Source organism: Gopherus evgoodei, chromosome 4 (assembly GCF_007399415.2).
Source record: "Gopherus evgoodei ecotype Sinaloan lineage chromosome 4, rGopEvg1_v1.p, whole genome shotgun sequence".
NCBI lineage: Eukaryota > Metazoa > Chordata > Testudines > Testudinidae > Gopherus > Gopherus evgoodei.
Window position 1 is genome coordinate 138,097,089 of NC_044325.1, and position 15,429 is coordinate 138,112,517.

The following is a 15,429-nucleotide window of genomic DNA, read 5'->3' on the forward strand; positions in this document are numbered from 1 at the left end:
CTAGAGAAGAGAAAAACTGACAGAGGACATGATAACAGTTTTTAACTACATAAAAGGTTGTTACAAGGAGGAGGGAGAAGAACTGTTCTTCTTAACCTCTGAGGATAAGACAAGAAGCAATGGGCTTAAATTGCAGCAAGAGAGGTCTAGGTTGGACATTAGGAAAAACTTCCTAACTATCAGGATGGTTAAGCACTGGAATAAATTGCCTAGGGAGGTTGTGGAATCTTCCATCACTGGAAATTTTTAAAAACAAGTTAGATAAATACCTGTCAGGGGCGGTTTAGATAATACTTAGCCCTGCCATGAGTGCAGGGGACTGGACTAGATGACCTCTCAAGGTCCCTTCCAGTCCTATGATTAATGAATCAAACCTCAACTTCCCAGCGAGATAGGTAACTATCCCTCCCATTTTACAGACGAGGAAACAGAGGACGTGACTAGCCCACAGTCATGGAATAAGATTGTGGCAGAGCTGGGAATAGAATCCAGATCTCCAAAGTCCCAGTTCCATGTTTTAACCCCTCTCTAGAGCTAACTCCACATTTTGAATGTGCCAGTGACCATACCATACAGATACCGGCAGGGTTCTCTTAGACTGTACTTGCCCTACAGCTTCTTTCATAGAGAAGGCATATCAAAAAGCAGTATTGGAAAGATCCATACTGGCTGGATGGCCCAGGAGTAAGTAATCGACAGGATCAGTTAGAGACAGACATAGTGGTCTAGTATACATCACTCCATTAGTATACATCACTCCATTAGCTACATCAGAGATTAATTTGGCTGTGTGAACTAATAATGAAAGAAAGCATACAGGCAGTTCTAGTTACCAGGGTCCATGAGCATCACGAAGCCATCACTGCCATCACTGTCCACAGACAGCCTGTCCTCAGGGCAGTTCCCATCTAGGGAGGTGGCATCAAAGGAATGCTGGGATGCAGTCCTCTTCAAGGAGAAGAAATGCATTCGGCTGCTGCCGCCGCCCATAGTGGTTGCTGCACCCTCTTCAACTTTAGACACAGGCTCCCTACCAAAAACCCATAGAAACAGACAGCTTAGCCTTCAGGCACTAAATTCATTATCACAGTTACACTGTTTCTATATTGAACAATACAAGGTTATCAGCACAGCTTGTGGCTTAATTTAGAATTGCCAGGGATGGAATGGTGGGCAAAGCAGAGTGAAACAGAAAATGTAATCCTATTTATCCACAGCAGAGACAGTGACAGTGCAAGCTTCCTGCAATGTCCTATCCAGGCATCTCAGTCCTCAACCAGAGGGGCCACCTCTGCAGGAGAAAGAAAACTTAGGACTTCAATTCATGCCTTCTCTTCTGTATCTTCCAGCATGGGGACCTGCTATATTCAAGCTGATAGTGGCTTGTGTGGACACTTGTCTACAGGACTCAGACTGAAATCTACCCAGACCTTTCACCAAGGCTACTAAACAGCCATCAGGTAACTTGAGCTAGGATTGAACTAGCAACCTGGAGATGAAAGGCTCCGAGTTGCATTACCAACTTCCTGCACTATCCCAGACACCATAGTCCCCAGCTCTCTGTATTACCTCGGGAAGAACGATTGGAACAGGACCAGCTGTGGACACCAGCTCACTAAAAACTGAACTGGGAATCATCAACCCATCCCAAAGGCAGTTAAAAACCTGTTGGTTGGTCAGAATTTTAGATCATGGACAACCTGGGTTGCACTACACTGATAACAAAGAAGTGAAAGGTTCCTATATCCCTTAAGCCATCCAGTCCTCAGGAAAGACTCTTATCTGGAGATGTGTCTTAACATCTTGCATCTTCATACGGGGGTCAGAGAGAAAGTCACAGGAATAGTGAGAAGGGAGAAGTGGGCTTATCCTGGCAGGAGAGGATAGTTAGGGGTCTAACCATACAACACTTGATAGACTTAGTCACATCATTTAATGCACTATTAGAAGATGCTCAGATAATACCATGATAAGCGCAGTATAAGAACCTACATTGAACAGAACAGATATTGGATTTATCTACATTACCTGGAAGTATAGATTCAAATTTTTGCAGCAGCATCTACAATATACGACACAGTTTACTGTGTGCCAGTGTTTCAGATGAGACCTTAAGAAGCAAGGTCCTGCTGTGACGAACTGGGAATGTTCTTAATGTTTTCTCTGAATACTGTGTTGGTGCCTTAGTGTCCCCTAGGCAGTTCTTAAGTATCTGGCAGAGCAAAGGGCCAGTGCACCTAAATGCCTGACACTCTGTCTCCTAGCAACTGACGGCCTAGACCCCTCCCCTGCTAAGGTGCCAGCTGAAGGTGTTGGAGACAAAGGGATCAGGTGACCTCCTGGCCTGGGAAAGGGGCTGAGCAGAGAGGAGGGGCTGAGGGAGGGGTTGTTAGTCTGGAGCTGGCTGGGGTCGAGAAGTGAAGTGCAGACGTGGGGGGTCTGGCTCACTGCCCCCCAGAATGGACCCAGCCGAGGGGTCCGGTTCGCTGTATCTACAAGCTTTGTGTTAGACCCTGTTCCTGTCATTGAATAAACCTCGGTTTTACTGGCTGGCTGAGAGTCACGTCTGACTGCGAAGTGGGGGTGCAGGACCCTGTGGCTTCCCCAGGACCCCGCCTGGGTGGGCTCGCTGTGGGAAGCGCACGGAGGGGCAGAGGATGCTGAATGCTCTAAGGAGAGACCCAGGAGATGAAGACGTGTGAGCTTCTTGCCCTGAACAAGTCTGCTCCAAGGGAGAGGAGGCTCCCCAAAGTCCGGCCTGGCTTGGTGGGGAGCAGTTCCAGAGCATCGCCCGGTGACTCCATGACACCTGCCTTCTCTTAAATGTTAAAATCATGAGACCTTTAAAAAAGAATAGGGATTTGCCCAGGCATCCTTGGCCAAAATTCCCTACTACTGCACAGCAAATTGCATGCTGCCCTCCATCCCAGAAGTGGCTACATTACAGCAATGAAAGGAGCTAGAAACTATGGGACATGTAGGCTCTTGGATCCAACCACTAGCAAGAGGAAGGAAGCAGTCAGCCAGCCTTTTGCCCCCTTCCCAGAAAGTGAATAGCCTGCAGTTTTAAAGATCATTCAGACTCAGAGGGAAAGATGGAATTCTAAAGGGGAGAGGAAATGTGGACGTGTCACTGTTAAACATACCCCCACCTCAACTTTGTTGTTGCTGTTCAGAAGGGCAACAGGAGAAATCACTCACTTGGCTGGGGGTAGAGAGAGCATTTTCTGCATAGTAGAAGCCATCTTCTCCCGGCTCAGACTGAAAGCGTCTTTAGTTATAGACATGGCTTCCTTTGTGAGGTCCATGGTCACATGCAGGGCTTCCTTAGTGGCATCCTTAGTCATATGCAGCGCGCTTGATAATTCTACATCTAGGTTCTTCAAGGGGATGAGTTCTGCTTGCTCCTTGAGAGTGATGTCTCTGCTCTCTAATGGTGGTGCCTCTGAGGACTGGCTGGAAGAAAGGGCAAGAGAAGTTTGAGAATGGCTGCTGGGCTCGCTCAGTCTCCCTGTATCCAGGGCTTCTACAGCTTCATGTGCTTCCTCAACTGGTCCCCTCTCTGTCATGCTCTTGCTCTGTGGATCTGCTGTGTCAGCTGCTCCCAGAGCTCCATCACTCAAGGATCCTGGCAGTCTCTCTGGCAACACAGCCATGCTCACATCCGTGTTTTCAATCCCACTGTCTTCCAGGACTTTTGAGGGGCTGCTGGCTTCCTTCTCTGACCTGGCCTCTGATTTCAGCTCCTTCTCTTCACTAGCCAGCCCTTCCCTGCTGTCTGATGGTGAGAGCTCAGATTCTATCAGGCTCGTTGTATCAGAGTCTATGGACCGAGCTTCTGACCCAGAGCCTGGGATGGGATGCATGAGCAGGGCCATTTCGGCACTGTTGAACATGATGCCCATGCATGCAGTCACGGGTTCTAAGGGAGATCCGGTCAAATCCTGCGTATCTTGGGCCAACTGCTCCTGCAGCGTCTGCAAAATTTCCTTCATCCTGAGCAGCACCAGGTATTGGTAATGGTTGAGACGCATTTTCACATGAGCGGTCGAGTACGCAAGCACATGAATATCAGCAGAGGCTTCCATCTCATGAGCATCCTCTCTGTCATCATCACAGTCACATTCTCCCAAGATGTCGTTTGCCTCCGGGACCTTGTTAATGCTTTTCAGGTCCTGCTCAGTCTTTGATCTTTGGCACAGCCCAGGCTCTCTGGTACGGTCCTGGTATTTGGCATGATTACTAAAGCTAGCAGAAGGCTTGATTTTCAATTCCGAGGCAGCAGAGGCCTGCAGCTTGGACACCTGAGCTTGCTCCCATCTCTTGGGAAGGCAAGCCCAAATGGAGAGGGGGAAAGGGTCAATAAAGTTAAGGGCTCTGCCCTTTGAACTCTCAGCCCCCTCAAAGTCCAGGGAGATCTGGGTGAAGTAAACAGACCACAGGTCTTCAGAAGCAGAGGTCCTCCAAGTTGAATGGGCAAAGCAGGTGCATTTCTGGGCTCTAGTTTCCACCTGATATGCGTGGCGTAGGAAGAGGGTGTGGAGAATGCTGAAGTTGTCCTGAGACTTTGGGAACTGGGTGTAGGTGGAGTGGAAGAACTCTGAATTGGCAAATCTGCGAAAGATGTTCTGGAGGGCTGAGCAGCTGCAGTGAGGGTCATAGCGAGAGTTGGTGGCAGTCATCTCCGAGGTGTAAATGGAGAGGGCCTTGGGACGGTCCCAATGATCAGTTACTTTCTTCTCCACCGGGATGCTTACCTTCAGTGAGGGGGAATAAATAAGAAGGGGAGAGATTAGCAGCCCATTCCAGGAAAGTATATTGCACTCAGCACAGTGATATCTGTGCTATCACTCCTAGCACATATTCTGAGAAAGACATACATTCAGAACAACTGTTTTTTTTAAAAGTGTATTTTGTTCTAAAAGGTGAAAAGGTGCCAACCCAATAGCACCAGTGACTGAAATCCTTTATTTACTAACCATAGCTTGGGCACCAGCACTACAAGTTTATCCCAACCTGCCTCCACCCGTGTGCCCACATCTGGAAGGACCCACCCCTAGGGGAGAGAAGGGATTTTTGTCTCCAAGGCCCATTTGGGCCTTTGCATGCCTGCCAAGACTGCAAACAAGAAGGCTAGCCAGCGCCAGATGCAGTAGGATTTCAGTTCTGTGGACATTTGTCCACTGGGCACTGATGTGAGACTTGCCAACTCATTTATATAGGCCAAACAGCCATCAGACAGCAACAACTTTCAATTACTACTGCTTTAGCTGTCTTTGAATTGGCAACCTAGAGGAGAAAGACTCAACATACTACACCCTTTAGCCATGCATCTCGCCTCTTAAGCATCAACTTTCCTGCTCACTCCAGGCTGGCTCTAAGAATGTGTTCTTCCATCCACAGATCACAAATAGAAATTAACAGCAGTAGGGGCCAGTCTAGAAAGGTGGAGTTTTCATTTTCCTCTCATTCTGGGCTGCCATTGTACCTTGGTCTCTCACTATTTTATCTTCAAGAAAGAGAGCAGGAAACTACTGCAGACTAGGGCAGGAAGGAAGCGAATGGTACCTTCAGCCTAAAGCCATCCAGTCGGACATCAACATGCTCATCCCACTTTCTCGAGTCCTCCAGCTTGTAAATGGCTTTGAACTGCTCCAGGCTGCGATAGAGATCTAGGAAGAAGAGATTCGCCCAGAGCATGCTCGCTGCGTCCAGAGTAAACATCAGGCCATTCAGCTGCAGGTACAGGTTTGGGCCTGGAACTGGAAAGGATGAGAAAGGGACAATTAATGGTGACTCAAAGAAGCTGAAGTAGTTTGAGCATGACTAGCTAAAGTCTTTGGAGAAAGCATTCAGTATTCACCACAGTCTGAGAACATTAGGGTGGCAGAGGAAGAGACCATACACTACTGTAATACTGTGTACTGGTAAGGTTATCTCATTTTCAAGGATCTTAAAGTGCTTTAAGGACATGAATTAAGCTGCACAACTCCCCTGTGAGATGGATTCTTATATCAAAGGAAGAAACTGAGGCACAAAGGCAAAGTGACTCAGCCAAGTTCACACAGTGAGTGAGTAGTAGATCCAGGAACAGAACTGAGATTCTCCTGATTCCTGCACTAGTGCAAAAGAAAGAACCAGAACCCCAAGACTTGAACAGACAGAAACTGGGGTATATTTTCAGTAAGCATGCGGGCAAATTATTGTCACACAAATTTAATCCTCCCTCCTAGGGGGAATTTACCCAGGATTCCAGAAGAGTGCAAAAAATCAACATATACAGAGAGAGAGGAACATCAGGAGACTAAACAAGAACAGAGATGCAGAGAAACTGACTCCCTACTAGCTGTAAGGTGATTATGCATCAGGAGCGTTAAAGATGGGTTGGTTCCTTAGGAAGTTCACCAAGTGAGATGCTAACCTTATTGCATTACCTGGAAATGCCTGATTGTCTGGGAAGTAATACTCTGTGAACTCGATATGAATTGCAGAGACCTTGTCTGGAAGGGATTTCCTGCTGCAGGAAAGCAAGGTGGAAGGTTTCTTACTCTGCTGACCAGCTGTGGAAACCTGAACAACAAAGACAAGTAGTTGCACTGCAGTCAGTTAGAAAAGTAACTGTTCATATAGCATCACTGTTTCCCATATTCATCCTCTCTCAAAAATTCATTCCTGCATCAAATGCAAGCACCTCCAACTCAAACCGGGATCTGAAAATCCAGCAGGAAGCTTTGAATTTTTATGCCTCCTGCATCACCACCAATACAAGATGTGGCAATCAGAAGTTAATGGACAATTCTATTGGGAGAGACCAGGTGGGTGAAGTAGTATCTTTTAGTGGACCAACTTCTGTTGGTTGAAGGGACAGAAGTTGGTCCAATAAAAGACACTGCCTCACCCACCTTGTCTCTCTCAGATCCCAAGACCAACACGGCAGAACAGAATCCATCACTCTCTCGAAACTCTGCAGGGTTTACAGGCGGGGTTTGACAGACAGAGTGCATAAAGTTTTCTGAAGCATCTGATATTGATCATACTGTCAGAAACAGGATTCTGGACTATACAGATCTTGGGTCTGATCCAGCCTGGCAATTCTTATGTTGCTGTCAGTGAAGACACTTACCAAGAAACCCTCGCCCATGCACACTAATTTCTCAAATACATAAAACATCATTTGCTCAAAGCTGGGCTAGGAGTTGATTAAGGTGTGGAGGGAAAGCCGCCCCAGCTTTGTAGTGTGAGCTTCAACAGAAACAGCAGTTTTGGCAGCAATTTGCTTTGAGTTTTGGGGTTCTTTTGAGCCCCTGTTTGGTTCAGAAGATATAAGCAGTATCTAAGAGAGACCTGCCAGGACTGGTGACTGCTGCAGCTACGAAGCCTCGTTTGGCTCTGGCTGCACACTAGTTTTTTTGTGCTTTGTGGTTTAACATGGTATCAGATGAAATACTTTGTTCCAAAACTAAGATTGCAATTTCAACAATGTATGAGAGCCTCCTCCCCACCTGATGAATGTCCAAGTCATCCACTCGGACTACCATGCAGCTGGATCGGAGACGGTTCCACGAAGGGTGCCGAAGCTGCAGTAAGCTTGCAGGAGGTACACGTGTTTGGGGACAGCCTTTCTCTGGGGGGCTTTTGTGAGGACTGGACAAAATGTCTGGGGGGAAAAAAGTTTAAAATCACATCAGCCACAATTTAATTCATCTCCTTAGCAATCAGTTGAAGCTGTTAAACACCAAACCCACAAGTGGTCTTTAGTAGGCGCATGCGTTTATTGGTTAGAAATAATGGACCCAGAGTTGGATACAAATGGGCAAAAGTAAGTAATGATAGCTTAGGGCTTTATGAGGAAAGAATACAGTCAAAGATCTGTGTACTCTGTGGCAAAATCAACCTAAATTCTGCAGCAAGGACTCAAGGATTCTGTGGCACTCAGACAGCTTCATATACATTCAAACATAGAGGGGTTTCCTGGACTAGCTATGAAAATGAATACCACAATCTGTCCAGTAGTCCATGTGTCACTCATTTGGATATTAAGTTCATTGTATTTTACTCTGTCCCTGTATTTGCAATTTTTCATGTGCCACAGATTTTTGTACTGATAACCCATTGCTGCATTGTACAAGTTTGTTTGTTTGTTTTATAAGAGGAAGTAGTCCCTGTGGTAAGGATAACTATCTTTTGTCCAAATCACTAGTAAGTAAGTCTGTTAATCTCTTTTGTAAAGTGGAGGCAACTGAAAGAAAACCCCCAAGGTAATCCAACAGTGCTACCTGGTTGTTTTTTGAAGGGAGACCCTGGAGTCTTGGTGGATCCAGTGTCCATTTCTACACAGTGCTTCTCCATCTTGCTTTGAAATTCATTCACCAGCTTCTTTGCCCACTGTTCCTGAGTCTCCATGGTCTCACAGTACTTCACCCAATGTTTGCAGGTGTCTCCTGCAGAACAAACAAAAAAGGTGGCTTTTCAGAGGAGGTTCTTGCGGTTTGGATCAGCACCCGATCCCTTAGCACCCCTACTCACAGGTGCACCTTTTAAATGCTCTCCTCCAACTAGGACCATCACTGACGCATAAAGGACTGCATGGCCGGATGACTCCCTGTTAAACAATGCAGGCATCCTCACAACACAGCTGCCCATGCCTGCGAGGGTTCCAGATGCAAGAATTTCTTTGCAGGTGCCGTTTCTCCCCTGTAAGACCACCACCTTTTCCACTGTGAGGGGTCCTGAGTTACACACAACTGCTACTGGGTTCCTCCTGGGCTTCATCCCTTACACTGAAGCCCTTTCAAGCTGACCAGGCTCATATAGGAACCAGATCCAGAGCTTAGGCATTGGGAAAGGTGGGGGATCCAAGGGTTTAACCTTATGACAGAGGGCACAGTGTTCCCTTCCTCGTAGCCTGGCTCCTTTTCTCCTGAAGGCTAAGGGTGCCATTCACTAACAAAAAAGTGAATTGGATTAGCCCTGTAAAGAGGATTCAAGTCACAAGACCTCTCTGCACAACCTTCCTCATAGTCTACTTCAACCCCCAGTGTTGCAGCAACACGTTTCCTCATAATCTCTCTTTTTATCCTCTTCATGAATGAGGAAAGAACAAACCCCTCTCACCTGTCCAATGGAAGGGATAATAGTCAAAAGCCATTCTCCTGAACGTGAGCTGCATTGCACCTCCCATCACCCCGTGCTTTGAGGAGTCTGTGGGAAGACAAAATAAAGAACGTCTGCGTATCAGCTGTGCAAGCCAAGTCCTAACTGAGGGGAATTCGGAGCAACTTTGCATAACTCCTTGAGTCGCTACTGTACCGGCATCTCACTTCGGTGTTAGGGGGCACTGTACTGCAAGTGGTACTGGAACCTTCTTTTACATGAGACATAAAATCCTGCTCAATAAAGAATCCCACAGCCCTTTTTATACCAGAAGATGCCAACCCTGGGGCCACGGCTAAATTCTAATTACAGTCACTACGTTCTCTCTCTCTCTAAAATTCCCCTGAGGTTTCAGTTGCCTATAAAAAGTGGTGTTCTCCATGTGCTGTCCTGAATGGCTGGTAAAGAATTGATAGGCACTGCTGAATAGTTGCCACATTCCATTCCAGAGGTGACTGCATTTCTGTGTTGTGTGAGTAATCCCTGTATATATATGGTACAGTTTGAAAGTATTTTGGGATCCCATGGCATGAAAGGGGCTATATAGAAGGATACCATTTTAAGGTAAGATGCTGCAATCATTATACCTCCTTTTAGGTTTGGCACCATCTCCCATGATCATCTAGGCCAGGAAACAGACAGACAATGGAATGAAACTGACTAACCATTAGTGCCATCAAGAAAACTAGTGCACCACACACAAAACTGCAGAGCACCCCTGGCAGTTATGGTTCTCACACTATAACCAACAATATGGTAACAAAATAAAGAGGACAACGCAGCTTTGGGCTGCCTATGCTGAGGCTTTAAAATCACAGGGTTTATTACCAGCCTGTTCTCTCTATATGGCTCTGATGAAAGTCCAGCTGGAACACTGTGTGTACTGTAGTTCCAGGTAACTCAGCAACAAGAAAAGGAGACAAACTGGAGCAAGTTCAGAGAAAAGCAACAGTAATAATCAGAGGGCATTGAATTATGGGAAAGATTTATAGAAATAAATATCTAGAGCTTGGCTAAGGGACAACCAAGATTGCAAGGAGAGCACGGGACTGGAAGAGGGGCACATGCTACTTCAAACAGGGAGGGAGAGGAATCATGCAGTATGTTCCCACTGGGATAAACTAGGAGGAATGGGATTAAAATCAGGAAAGGCCAATTTTAAACTGGATTACTGGGAAAGCACTCCTGGCAGAGAGATCTGCGAGACTGGGGAATGGTCTTGCAAGGGAAGTGGGGAAGCCCCATTGCCTAGCCCATTTAAAACTAGGCTAGCTAAATTACCAGAAAATAAATGGTAAGGAACAATCCCATACTGACCAAGTGAGATGAGCTATTAGACCATCTAATCTACCTCTTCGATCGGTGACAGATTGTTCCCTATTGCATATTCTCTAATGCTTTGTCCAAGCCAGTGAGAGGACTTTCACTCCTTCTCCTAGGAAGCTGCACCACACATGCAATTTCCTGGTACTCAGCACAGTGTCACCCCTCAAAGGTTGAGCCATTAACACCTGCCTCACTGAGATGTGCTAACACTGAACTAAGAAGTGCAGAATTACATGAATGTGCACACGTGAAAAAGAAGTACCCCTCATGATCTGGTTAATTTCTCTCTCCTCCAGGCTCTCCCTAGCGCTGCTCTTGGTCAGGTACCTGACTCCCGGCTGTGGCTGTCATCACAGATGTGCAGGTCCAGACGGGAGATGAATAGGTGGTAGGAGGACTCTTTCATGTCATACTTCTCAAAGTACTGGCTGATGCTTCTTGCATTCAGACTGCCTCCAAATGTCTGGGACCAGGACTGGTGGGCACTCGGAGCAGGTGGTGGGGTCTAGAATACACAGAAACATGTTCTGCAGGTACCAGTACATCATCAAAGGAAAACAGGGAAGCAGATTCTAGTGCACTGAAAACAGCCTATGTTTACACTCCACCATGGAAGAGCCTGAACAGTGCTCCCCAAATGAAAGGCCTTTGACCAGTGGTTGTAACACTGCATGTATAAGCAAAGAGCCAAACATAACTGAACAACTAGAACTTATGATTAGCAATTTGATCTTGCGCTTCCGTTTCTGCAGACATAGACTGGGTAAAGCTTAATTCTATTGCAGTGACATCAATTGATTTATAATCAGTGGAGGCAGCAAGGTCCAGTGAACAGGGTACCAAACAGGGAATCAAGAGATCTGTGTTATGTTTTAAGCTCTGCTGTGTGACCTTGGAAAAGCTCCATGCCTCAGTTTCCCAGTCTCTAAAATGAGACTAATGATGCTCACTTATCTTTGGAAAATGCTTTCAAACCTATGGATGAAAAGAGCAATATTAGCATTATTATTTAAACTCCTCTTAGCCTTATCTCGCTGCACTGTTTGCAAAACCATCTCTCCTGCAGTTCCTGCTATCTGGAAAAACATCCCTTTTCTCACCTCATGCTCTCTGGCTCTTTGCAAATCTCTGCTGAAAACATCTTTCATCCTTTGTCTTGTTCCCCTTAATTTCACTTTCCCTCTACAGCAGTTATTTAAACATCTCTCTGTTATTTAACTTTGCTGAGCATTTTGCAAAACTTCTTTAAAAAAAACATTTGTGAGGGTAAGGGGGAGAAGTTAAGGGCTAACGCTAGAAGGAGGTCAAGTATCAGAGGGGTAGCCATGTTAGTCTGGATCTGTAAAAGCAGCAAAGAGTCCTATGGCACCTTATAGACTAACTGACGTATTGGAGCATGAGCTTTCGTGGGTGAATACCCACTTCATCAGATGCATGTAGAAGGAGGGTGTGAGGAACAGCTGGTTAGAGGTTCTGAAATACCAATAAGCTCTGTGTGCTGCAAACGAACAATACAAACATCTCTGAGCACTGGGAGTCCCCTCACAGGATACTGGGAGAAAATATAATGATCCTGAAATGGCATGATCGTGTTCTTCCCTGAACACCCTGGATCATGATAATTTTTTACAAGGTTGGAGTGCTCCCCATGTATTTTTATTTTCAGAACGAAAGTAGGAGACAGGAACTACCTAGCAGAGGCTAAAGAGATTACTTCCAGGATATATTCATTATCTGCTATTACCAAAACAAAATCTATGGATCCTTTGACACCTTGTGATAGTCCTGCCTAGAGCAGAGTTCTCAAAACTGTGGGATGTGACCCAAAAGTGGGTCATGACCTCATTTTAATGGGGTCGCCAGGACTGGTGTTAAACTTGCTGGGACCTGGGGCTGGAGCCTAAGCCCCACTGCCCAGGGTCAAAGCCCAAGTCCCGCCACCCTGGGTTGAAGCTAAAGCCCTGGGCGGCGGGCTCAGGTTACAGGTCCCCTGCCTGGGACTGAAGCCCCCTGGGCTTGAGCTTTAGTCCTCTGCCTGGGGTGGCGGGGTTCTGCAAGCTCAGGCTTCAGTCCCCCACATCCTGGAGTTGTGTAATAATTTTAGTTGTCAGAAGGGGGTCACAGTGCAATGAAGTTTGAGAACTGCTGGCCTAGAGGATCACAGAATTTTCCATCTTTTTCCCCAGAACAATTCTAGCCCATGACCATTTAAAAATATTCACTGATGCCTTTTGGTGTTGGGTGCAGTGCCTTTAGGTCATGTTTTTCTCCCAGTGGTGACTCCATATCCATGTGTGCCTAACCTTGCATCAGCTAAGCTTTTAAACTTCTCCCAGTGCTCAGACCCTAAGGAGTGTTGACAGGACTTTTGGGAAGCTGCACAGATTACAGCTTTCCTACCTCTTCCCATCATCAGAGAGGCCACTTGGCAGCAGGCACCCATTTGTATGTGTATACAGAGAATCCATGCTGCCTTTTCCATGTCTCTTCCCTTTTCCCAGAATGCCCATGCTTGGGTAACAGCTGCTTACCAGGACAGGTTCTGGTGCCATACTCTTCCTCTGCTGGGCAGATTTCTCCATGGCTTCACTCAAGGATTCTGCATACTTCATCATGGCTTTCAGCTGAGAGTCTGTCAGCACCCACAGCAAGTCGTCAAGAAGGAACATCAGCTTAGATGCCACCACATTGCAATCTTTGGTCTAAGCCAGCCAAAGAGAAAGCAGGGAGTTTAACATAACAATTTTAACCTTACACATTTATTCTTCAGGGGAATTGTGGACTGCAGCAGCTGCAAAATGTGCCACTTTAGAAGTCATATGAATGAAAATAGGGTAGAGGGAGGCCATTCATCTGACTGACAGGTGTCCAGGGTACCCCAATATTATTCAGAGGGATCTGTTGTCTCAACTGAGTGCCAGGCTAGACAAATCCGTCTCCACCTAAGGAGGCATGTGTCCAACTGCACTGAAGGAAGAAGTGGAAATGCAGGAGGTTTATTCTTTCTAATTGACACTTCATCACCTTTCTCCTTCTCCTGTTTATAGTACAACTAAGCCTGGCAGTGATTTAAGTGCTCAGTAAAAGAGGACACAGCACACTTTTACATGAATGTGACAGAGGATTATTCACCCATTTGCCCTGCTGCATGCATTCCTGAACTAAGAAATGAGCTGTTCTGAGTATGCAAGATAAGAGCTCAGCGTGTACCTCACTGAAACCACAGAGCAATACAGCATCTAGGACTCTGCTTTTGTGGAGAAAAAACACAAACACTGAGAAGGGAGGGCATGAGTACCTTCACCAGACACAGGAATAACTATCCCTCTCTGTGCCTCTTCTTGGTTCTGAAATTCAATTTAGTAAGGACGTTATTCCTGATCAGGGAGATGCAATCAGGACTTCACCATGCAAATCACTCCTGCTATCAGTGACGATACTCACTCTTCTCTTGAGAGAAATTTGGATCCTGCCTTGATTGGTAATGAGCCTCAGAGGAGTTGTAGTGGGATCCTGATCACCAGTGTCAGTGGCATCTGCCTCTATCCGAAGTGTCTGCCAGGTGAGCTCTTTAAATGTCAAAACCTACCCAGAGAGAAAGAGACCAGGAAACAAATGGGAAAATGTTGAGGATTTCACCAACTTCAAGACTTTAACGATAGATATGTTACATGGTAGCAGCGCATAGGGAAGAAGAGAAACAGACTTAGAAGTGGGGAAGGAAGAGACACTATCTTTCTTCTGGGATCCCAGTAATAAATGGAGGAGCTGCCCTGGGAGTATATAGTCCTCCCTCCACAGTGCAATCACAGCAGAGACTAGTGAAAACGTACTGATTGTAAGGGAGCTCACAGCTTCTCCAGTTTTTCATTCTCCCAGTAAGGAGATGCTATGAAGAAGTGGGATAGGGGACCACTGGTTATGGAAGAGTTCAGAGCGACTCCGTTTCCCAGTGGATGCTTTAGACTGTGAAGCAGAGGTCACTGAGGTTCCTTATAGTCATCCATACTGAGACCATGAGGTGAGAATTCAGAGAAGATGAACGATGGCCCCAAATCTGCCAGATCCTTCAGGGACCATGGAAGAGACCTAAATGTGACACCCCCGTATGCTGCGTCTGCCAATACAGAGAGGGTCTTACCTCTCCTCTATGAGTGTCAGTGATGCGGGTGAAACGTAGGTCGCTCTGCTGCCAGTTGGGATTCACGCTGTATCCTTGGAGCTGCCACAGTTCAAAAGAGGCGTGGAAGGCCTTGGAGTGAATCTTGATGGTGATGGAATTAACAACAATGAACATTCCCTCCACAACTTTTTCGGCAAAGCCATACTCGCTGTAAAGAGAAGAACCCTCAAAATCATCATTTTGTTAAAAGGGGCCCCAGTTCAGACTGACCCAGTGGTAATAAACAACTGTCACAAAGGAGACCTAAGGTTCAGAAGCAGACTGGCTTCACAGGGATGGGCTACCTCCAGGAGAAGTGCCATCATCTGTGCTCTAAGGCATCCCCCATTTGATAGACTAGCCTCAGCCGTGGTTACAACTGAATGTTCAAAGTCATCCCCATGGTAGGCAGGGACAGAGGACGAAGAATAAATGATGGAGCAAGGGGTGGGCAAGGGAATGCAGTGCACATGGAAGCTGATGATCTTGGGAGTCTGCCTCTCACTCCCAAGGTCAGAGACAGAAATACTCCTGTCCCACACAACACTCCAGCAAGCACTGCTAGCCGATTCAGAAGAGACACGATTGTTAACGTAGCCAAGAAGGAGTATACAGCACAGTACAATGAGCAGAATGTGTTGAAACTGTTAGAGCTTCTGCAGAGCCTCAATGGATTTGAAGTGTCATAGCTCTGTCAACGGACTTCCCAAAAAGATGAAAGCTCAACAGCCCAGGCAGGCACAATACAGTATAGAGTGATCATGGGGAATGCTTTGTGACAGAATGTT

General features: G+C 46.3%; 1 protein-coding gene across 1 annotated transcript in view; it reads right to left on the reverse strand.

The window, feature by feature from the left end:
* UHRF1BP1 (UHRF1 binding protein 1) overlaps positions 1 to 15,429 on the reverse strand; it is a 63,367-nt gene that overhangs the window by 12,074 nt on the left and 35,864 nt on the right. Inside the window, exons 5-15 of the mRNA XM_030561326.1 lie at positions 14,621 to 14,810; positions 13,924 to 14,064; positions 13,011 to 13,181; positions 10,807 to 10,984; positions 9,115 to 9,201; positions 8,277 to 8,441; positions 7,503 to 7,657; positions 6,435 to 6,570; positions 5,569 to 5,762; positions 3,202 to 4,757; positions 834 to 1,030 (exon numbers count right to left, since the gene is read on the reverse strand). Coding sequence (XP_030417186.1) covers positions 834 to 1,030; positions 3,202 to 4,757; positions 5,569 to 5,762; positions 6,435 to 6,570; positions 7,503 to 7,657; positions 8,277 to 8,441; positions 9,115 to 9,201; positions 10,807 to 10,984; positions 13,011 to 13,181; positions 13,924 to 14,064; positions 14,621 to 14,810 — 3,170 coding nt within the window. The remainder of the gene's footprint in view (positions 1 to 833; positions 1,031 to 3,201; positions 4,758 to 5,568; positions 5,763 to 6,434; positions 6,571 to 7,502; positions 7,658 to 8,276; positions 8,442 to 9,114; positions 9,202 to 10,806; positions 10,985 to 13,010; positions 13,182 to 13,923; positions 14,065 to 14,620; positions 14,811 to 15,429) is intronic.